We start from the raw sequence: 8,106 nt of genomic DNA, 5'->3' as shown, positions 1-8,106 counted from the left end.
CTGCTCCCCAACCTCTGCCTGCCCAGAGGCTCTGGTGGCTGTCCCCAAGTGCTGCTCCTGGCATGGCCCTGTGCCCGGGGCAGGGTGACACGTCCCTGCCAGGGCCGGGCGGGCACCGGGGACATGCCGGGAACCCCCAGGATACATCCAGGGTGACCGGGGAAAGCTGGAAACCCCCAGGATACAGCCAGGGTGAGCGGGGGAAAGCTGGAAACCCCCAGGATACAGCCAGGGTGTATCCCAGGGTGCCTCCTGGGGAAGCCCCCCGTCATGGGGGGTCACCTCTGGGTGTCCCCGGGCAGTGCCAAGGCTGGGGCAGCCGGGGGTCTCCATGGGGAGCTCCCGGCCCGGTTCCCGCACAGGGACACCGGGGCATCCCCGCGCCCTTCTCGGGGGCGCAGCCGGTGTTCCCGGTGCCCGCAGCCGCTGCCGGGGCTGTCCCCGCTCCCCAGGCTCCCTCCCCCGGGCCCGGCGCTGCTCTGGGCGGGGGCGCGCAGGGACCCGGGGCCGCCGCGCCGCCGCCGCCGCCGCCGCCTCCCCCGCCGCGCCCGCCCGCCCTTAAAAGCGGCGGCGGCTCCAGTGCAGCGCCCGCGGCGGCGCTCCCGGCACGGCCCGGGATGGGCTCCGCGCACTCCGTGCCCGCCGAGATGCGGGAGCTGGCGGACCGGACGGGCTGTGAGTACCGGGGAGCCGCGGGCACCGCCCCGGATCATCCCACCCGCACCGAGCCCCCGGGGCCGCCGCCCGAGGGGACACCGGGGTCCGGCAGGGGACGCATCACCCGGGGAGGGGGGGCTGAGCGGGACGTGTCACCCTCGATGGGGGCTGCAGGAGGTGCCAGCCGGGAAGGGACGGAGGGGGGGGGCGCACGGGAAATGTCGGGAATGTCACCTGTGTGGCCGGGGGGCTGCGGGAGGTGACGCTGGAGCAGCGCAGGGAATGTCACTGGGGAGGTGCAGAGGTGTCACCTGGGCTGGGGGAGAGCAGGATGTGACAGCGGCGATGGAGCGGGGGAGAGGATGGGAGGGGAGGAAGTAGCACTGTCACCAGAGGGTGCCAGCGGGTCACCCTGGTCCCTGCTGCCACCAGCCCGCGAGCCGCGGCGTCGAGCGGCCACACGTGCGAGCCCCAGCCGGGCTCTGCCACCGCGCCACCGGGCATTGTCCCCGCAGCGCTGCTGATCGAGGGACCGGCAGGGAACGGGACGGGGTGGCCGTGTCCGTCCTGGAAGTGTCACCAGTGTCACCGCGGCAGGATCCAGCGGGAGCTCCCGGTCCCCGTGCTGCGGTGGAGGGAGGGCTCAGGGGGGGCTCTGCCCACGGCCAGAGGGTCTGTGGGGACCGAGAGGGTCTGGGGACTGTCCCCAGTGCTGCTGCTGCCCCTGGGGTCACAGCTCCCTTCATCTCCCTTCTCCTCTCCTCGGGCTGAGCCCCCCACACTGAGCCCCTCAGGGCAGACTCAGGACCTCGGGGCGCCCGCGGGGTGCCAGCCTGGCAGCCCAGGGTGCGAGGAGGATTTTGGGGAGCCCCCTGGTCCGGGGACCCTGCAGCAGCATCTCGGGCACAGGTGGCACCTGCCATGGGAGGCTCCTCCCCGGTGCCCCGGGGATCAACGCCAGGGCAGGGTTTGTGAGGGCAACACCCAAAAATCTCATGGAAAGCAGAGGAGGGAGGGCAGGGGGAGCCCACAACTCCAGGCCATGTCTGGGGTGCCCATCCTGTGCCCCCCGTGGGTATTCACAGAGCTCCCCCCGATCTGTGGCTGCTGCCAAAAAGGGGATTTAGGGATTCACAGCCTCGCTGCTGGGCTCCGAGCTCACACAGGGCACTGCGGCCACCCTCGGTCCCCTGGGAGGGGCAGGGACAGGGCAGAGCCACCCGGAGTGCCCCAGGCTCGTTCCTTTGCCTTCTCCTGCATGGAGGGACACCCTGAGGGGCTGCTCGGGGCTGCTTCCCCTCCATCCCTCCGTGTGCTCCATCCCAAAGCTGCTGCAGCATCTCCTTAGGATGAAGCAGCTCTTCCCGGGATGCTGTGACCATCCCTGCAGCCAGGCTGGGCCCCCCCAGTGCCCCTGAGCCCCCCCTGAGCCCCCCCAGTGCCCCTTTCCCTCTGCTCAAGCAGCAGAACCCACGCAAGGCCGGGAACAGCAAGCCCGGCTCCCTTTGGTTGAAATCCCATTTTTTCCCCTGTTAGCAGAGCCTGCCATGCTTGGACACGGGCCTGCAGCATCAGGATGCTTCTCAGGGACACCAGCAGCCTGTGCCGCCCTTGAGCCAGCCCTCCTTCCAGCAAAGCTTTTGCCTTTCCTGCAGATTTTCCTTTTTTTTTTTTTTTTCTGGAGAGCAGCCGAGCTCTGCCACCTTTACAGGGACGGTGATGCTGGGAGAGTTGCCCTGAGAGAAGCACCTGGGATGGGGAAAGAGGCAGGAAAAGCCTCCCCCAGCCCTCCAGGGCCAGCCCCACCATGAGCACCCAGCCACGGAGCCCAGCTCTTTGTGCTCTGGGTGCCTGGGACGTTTTTCTGAGAGTTCAAAGCTTTTTGGTGATGCTCAGGGCTTGGTGGCCCAGCTGCTCCCATGGTGACAGCGGTGGCGTCACGGCACGGAGTTAAAGGTCAATTCTGCAGGGCCAAAATTGGAAAGCAAAGTCCAGGGAAAGTTTCCATGGGACAGCAGCAGAGCAGCAGCCAGGAGGGACTGGGGGGAAACATCCAGTGGGGTCTGGGCATCACCACCTGGGAGCTGGGGGCTCAGGGGGGATAAAGGGGGGATAAAGGGGATCCTGCAGGGATCCAGGCAGGCTCAGGGCTCCCCTGGCCCATCCCAGATGGGATTTCCAGGCTCTTACAGAGAGCTCTGAAGGCCCAGCCCCGCTGATCAATGCAGCTGCTATTTCCAGGCTGTGAAGCAGCAGTGGGCAAAGCAAAGGACATTATTTAAATATCATAAAAGGCAGCGAGGGAGGCAGCTCAGCCCAGCTCTGACCCTGCTGGCTTGCTGCAATTAACCCTTTGCAACCCCTTAAGGTGGTTTTATGTGTCTCCCTGGTGCCAGGAGTGGCTGATTTGCAGCTGCTGGGGCTGCAGGAGCCTGGGGGTGCCCAGACAGACCCCCAGCCCACAGAGACACAGCTCCAGAGCTTCCCTGGCTCCTGGGAATGGCTCTGTCAATGTTGGCACAGGAGTCATGTTCTAGGGGGTCAGAGCTTGGTTACAGCCCCAGGAGAGCAGCAGGAGGAGATAAACTCACCTGTGCTGGGGGTCAGGGCAGTGGGGAGGTGCTGCTGAGCCCCAGCACTCAGGGGGCTCGCAGGGAGCTGCAGGTCCCCCCTTCCAGCCCTGCCCTGGGATGGGGTTGGTGCCCCCATGGGTTGTGGCTCACCCTGAGCAGTGGCAGCGATCCCAAAGCCAGGAGTTGATTTTGGGGGCTGCTGTGCCTCCTCTGTGTCCTTTCCCCCTTCCCTGGCTGCTGTCAGGGTTTCTGATCCCAGAGTTACCTCCTGCAGCAGCCGTGGCTGTGCAGGACGTGGAGGAACCTCCTGGCTCCAGGCAGAGCTGGGGCAGGGGGAGAGGAGGAGCTGCCTGGGCACAGCTCTGCCCACGGTGCCAACAAGCCCAAAAATGCCAATCCTGCTCCAGAGGGCTGGCACCAGGATCCTGAGCTGGGGAGGGATCCCACTGTGCCATTCCCTGCCGTGCTGGGCCAGGGAATTCCCTGCAGACGGGACAGGGAACAGCCCAGCCCTTGGCACGGGGCACAGGGACACAGAGGGACCTGCAGGGTGGCACCACAGGGAATGGGGGTGGCACAGCTGTGCCCAGGACCCTGCCCTGCTGCTGGGGGGTGGGACAGGCACAGAGGGGTCCCCCAGGGTCCCCCCCTGTCACCTCTCTCCTCTCCCTGGCAGTCACCTCGGAGCAGATCGAGCACCTGCACCGGCGCTTCAAGCAGCTGAGCCAGGACCAGCTGACCATCCGGTAGGGAAGGGGCAATGCCAGCCCCAATTAAATCCCAGTCCCACTTCAATCCCAGCCCCAGGACAATGCCAGCCCCACCACTGAAATCCCAGCCACAGGGCAATTCCCATCCCATTTAAATCCCAGCCCCAGGACAATCTCAGCCCCACTGCAATCACAGCCCCACAGCAATCCCAGCCCCATTACAATTCCCATCCTGTGGCAATCCCAGCCCCACCACAATTCCCATCCTGTGGCAAATCCAGCCCCGGGGCAATTCCAGTCTCGCTGCAATCCTCGCCCCATTACAATTCCCATCCCGTTGCAGTTCCAGCCCCACAGCAATTCCAGCCCAATTACAATTCCAACCCTGCTGCAATCCCAGCCCCAGGGTGATCCCGGCCCTTCTGCAATTCCAGCCCCACCGAAATTCCCATCCTATGGCAATCCCAGCCCTGCTGCAATTCCAGTCCCATTACAATTCCATTCCCACTTCAATCCCAGCCCCAGGGCAATTCCAGCCCCACTGAATTCCAGCCCCAGGGCAATTCCAGCCCCACTGCCAGGGCCACCCCCAGTATCTCCCCCTTCCCTGAGCTGCCCAAGGTGCTGGTCCAGGGCTGGAATTCTGTGTCCTTCCCTGAGCCATCCCTGAGCCAGCTCCTGCAGCACAGCCTTGCAAATATTCCAAGGAAACCACACAATAACGCATTGGCTTGGGAGCAGGGGCATTCTGACAAACATCTCATCACCCCCCAGCTTTAAAACCAGTTCTGGGCAGGGAAGAGGGGTTCGCAGGTGCTCCTGTCCCTCTCCTTGGTGGCTGCACAGGGAATTGGGAGAGCTCTGAGCTCCTCCTGCTCCCCAGGGTTATTTCTTGGCTCTTGGTTTGCTTTATAAATCCCAGAGATCAAAGCCCAGCACGAAGCTGAGGGGAGGGTGGACAGCAGGATCTCCTGGGTGAGCCCTGCTTGAGGCCTTTTCCTGGGAAAACTCCAAAACCCACAGCAGGTGGAGCCATGCAAAGAGCCCTGGGGTCATCCCAAGAGCTTCCCCAAGACCCATCCTGGCGGGACAAAATCCCTGAGCGCAGACTTGCTGTCAGTCTGAACGGAAGAAAGAAGGGTTTTATCCAAAATCCCTTTATTTTTCCTGCTTTGGAAGGGAGGGTTGGGTCTCTCGGGGCTTCCCTTCTCCCTCCTCCCCATCTCCCTCACACCCTGGGCTCTCTCTGTGCCCTTTGCAGCAAGGAGAACTTTGACAGCATCCCCGACCTGGAGTTCAACCCCATCCGAGGGAAAATCGTCCACGCCTTTTTTGACAAGCGGTGAGAGCCCCCAGCATGCAGGGAAGGAGGATTTATCCTCTGGGAATGGGGAGGGGCTGGGCAGGGACCTTCCCCCTAAAGGCTGGGGTGGAGCTGGGTGGAAAATAAGACATTTAAGCAGGATTTTAGGGATAAACCAGTCCTAGGGCTTTGCTGGGGGTGTGATGATGCTGGGGCAGGTTCCCCGTTGTCACCTCTGCAGCAGGAGAGACACCAGAGACATCAGTAGAAGATAAAGGGCCAACTCTTAGGGCTTAATCCAAGGTTTTATTCCAGGAGTCCCCAAGGAGCCCCCACACCTCAGGGGGCTCCAGCTGAGAGCCCTGGGAGAGGGGCCAAGGTTACATTGAAAGGGAGGTGGAAACCCAAAGTTGAGAACATTTGCTGACCAATGAGTGACCCTGAGGGATGGATACTGGGAAATTGCCTTGGTTTGGAAAGACAGGAGTCTGCTGAGGAAGGCAGGAACCTCCCCTGAAATGGAGAATGTAAACCCTCCCCACCCCTCTGAATTGCTATAAATTTTAAATTAAGGGGCTCTTAGGCAAAAATATGGGAGCAGGAAATAACAGTTCTTTAATAGGGAAGCAAAAAAAAAAAAAAAAAAAAGATAAAATAAACAATGCAGTACAGTAGAACAACAGTGACAGAGTCAGAGCCCAACCTGACACCCTGTGGGTCAGGGTGTTGGTGGCAGTGCCATTGGAATTGTGGCTCAGCCCTCCTGCAGTGTCAGGGGTGGTTCTGCTGGAGCAGGGATCCTGTAGAGAAGGATGTATTCTTCCTCTGAAGATCCAGTGGGAGAAGAGGCAGCTGCTGTTCCTCTGGGGAATCCAGTGCAGAAGCTGTGCTGGTGTTCCAGGATCTCAGATTATATCCAGTTAGGAATGCTTGGCTCCTCCCTCTGGGCTCACATCTCCCAATGGGATGCTGTAGTTCTTATCAGTCATGCAGGGACATTCAATAGCTGTTATCAGCAATGTCCCCTCCCAGGGAGGTGTGAATGTGGTCACTCAAAGAGAGAGATAAGGCAAACTGCCCACTTGACAAAGGTAATCTGCCATACAGATGGGAATGGAAAACATCTTGCATTGCAATCTGGAACAGAAATGGACATTTAGGACAGAGTGTGGGGTAACACTTGTGGGGCTGACCCCTGGCCTCTGGCTGATTACTCGATGTCCTGGACAGAAAGTTCTGGCTGGAGGGGATGGGATGGTGAGTGACTGACAGAGAGCCAGGGTGGGGATTTGGGGATGATCCCAGCAAAGGAGAGGGCTTATACAGGTACAGGGGCCAATCTGGTATAAATCATTTGGGATACAAAACCAAACCTATTACAAAGTATAAAACCACACCACAACACCCAATCACCCCCCAGGAACCTGCGGCAGGAGTCGGACGGGCTGGCGGAGGAGATCAACTTCGAGGACTTCCTGACCATCATGTCCTACTTCAGACCCATCGAGATGAACATGGACGAGGAGCAGCTCGACCGCTTCCGCAAGGAGAAGCTGAAATGTGAGGCTGCCCCGGGGCCAGCCTGGGCTTGGGGCTGCTGGCCAGGGGCTGCCCTGACCCTGCTGTCCCCTCCTGTCCCCTGCTGTCCCCCCAGTCCTGTTCCACATGTACGACTCGGACCACGACGGGAAGATCACGCTGCAGGAGTACAGAAATGTAAAGTTGGGTCCCCCCTGCCCCATTCCCCATCCCCAGGCCTGGCCTGAGCCTCTGCCCTTGCAGGTGGTGGAGGAGCTGCTGTCGGGGAACCCCCACCTGGAGAAGGAGTCGGCTCGGTCCATCGCCGACGGGGCCATGATGGAGGCAGCCAGCATCTGTGTGGGACAAATGGTGGGAGCCTCTGCTGGGGCCTCCTCTTGCTCTCAGGGGCTCTGCTGGCATCACAATGGGGCTGGGGGTGTCCCTGCTTCCCAGGGCACCCACCTGTGCCACAGCAGCTTTGGCTGGAGGTGTTTTTTGCAGGTAGCAACTCCCAGGGTGATGTTTGCTCATGAGAGAGGGATCAGCAAACAGCATCCCATAAACCCCCATCCATCCTCACTGCCTATGGAAAGGGCTGCTCCTGGCAGCTGAGGGGGTTTGGGAACCACTCTGGGGCTGGCCATGGGGCACAAGGCAGGAACCCGTGGGGGATGTGTCCCTCAGCCCCAGGGGACATCCCTGGGCCACCACTCCCCATCACCCTGGGGCAGCTGCGATGTTTCCTCTCACTGAGCAGGGCCCGGACCAGGTGTACGAGGGCATCACCTTCGAGGACTTCCTGAAGGTCGGTGACACCCCTGGGAGGAGGGGCTGGGGCAGGAACAGGAACAGGGACAGGGGCGGGCACAGGAGGGACCGGGATGGGCACAGCAGGGCCGAGGTGTGTCCCTGGTCCCCTCACCCTGTCCCCTGGCAGATGTGGCAGGGCATCGACATCGAGACCAAGATGCACGTCCGCTTCCTCAACGTGGACACCATCGCCCACTGCTACTGAGAGGGGAGCAGGAGGAGGAGGAGGAGGAAGAGCAGCACCCAGCAGCAGCTCCATGTCCTGGCACTCAGCTCTGCCCCACCCGTGTGCCTGTTCCAGGCTGGGGCTGCCCTCTAGAAACATCAGAGGCTTTTATCTGTAATAAAAGATATTTCTCTTTTTAATTCTTGCTGAGAAATCTTCCATCCATCCATCCATCCATCCATCCATCCATCCATCCATCCATCCATCATCCATCCATCATCCATCCATCCATCCATCCATCCATCCATCCATCCATCCATCCATCATCCATCCATCATCCATCCATCCATCCATCCATCCATCCAT

The 8,106-nt window shown here is 61.1% G+C and overlaps 1 protein-coding gene across 2 annotated transcripts; it reads left to right on the top strand.

Annotated features, from left to right (window-relative positions):
* The first annotated feature begins 44 nt into the window (after positions 1-44).
* On the top strand, positions 45-7,940 carry TESC (tescalcin). 2 transcript variants are annotated; one of them, XM_059485221.1, is made up of 8 exons: positions 45-192; positions 3,907-3,976; positions 5,202-5,282; positions 6,664-6,803; positions 6,898-6,959; positions 7,026-7,133; positions 7,522-7,569; positions 7,702-7,940. In XM_059485221.1, exons 1-8 carry the CDS (start codon positions 63-65, stop codon positions 7,777-7,779), a joined length of 717 nt encoding a protein of 238 aa, XP_059341204.1. In that variant the 5' UTR covers positions 45-62; the 3' UTR covers positions 7,780-7,940. The 2 variants fall into 2 exon arrangements, with proteins under 2 accessions (XP_059341204.1, XP_059341205.1); XM_059485222.1 differs by lacking the exon at positions 45-192 and adding an exon at positions 561-675.
* The last annotated feature ends 166 nt before the right edge of the window (positions 7,941-8,106 follow it).

This window comes from Ammospiza nelsoni, chromosome 18 (genome assembly GCF_027579445.1).
Source record: "Ammospiza nelsoni isolate bAmmNel1 chromosome 18, bAmmNel1.pri, whole genome shotgun sequence".
Taxonomy (NCBI): domain Eukaryota; kingdom Metazoa; phylum Chordata; class Aves; order Passeriformes; family Passerellidae; genus Ammospiza; species Ammospiza nelsoni.
This window is presented reverse-complemented; position numbering and strand designations above follow the sequence as displayed.

Bases quoted from the DNA above. Each gene is read 5' to 3' on its own strand.
- TESC (XM_059485221.1), top strand. From the start codon at position 63: ATGGCCCTGTGCCCGGGGCAGGGTGACACGTCCCTGCCAGGGCCGGGC. The intron at 193-3,906 runs GTGAGCGGGGGA...TCTCCCTGGCAG, and splicing joins ACCCCCAGGATACAGCCAGG to TCACCTCGGAGCAGATCGAG. The intron at 6,804-6,897 runs GTGAGGCTGCCC...CTGTCCCCCCAG, and splicing joins CCGCAAGGAGAAGCTGAAAT to TCCTGTTCCACATGTACGAC.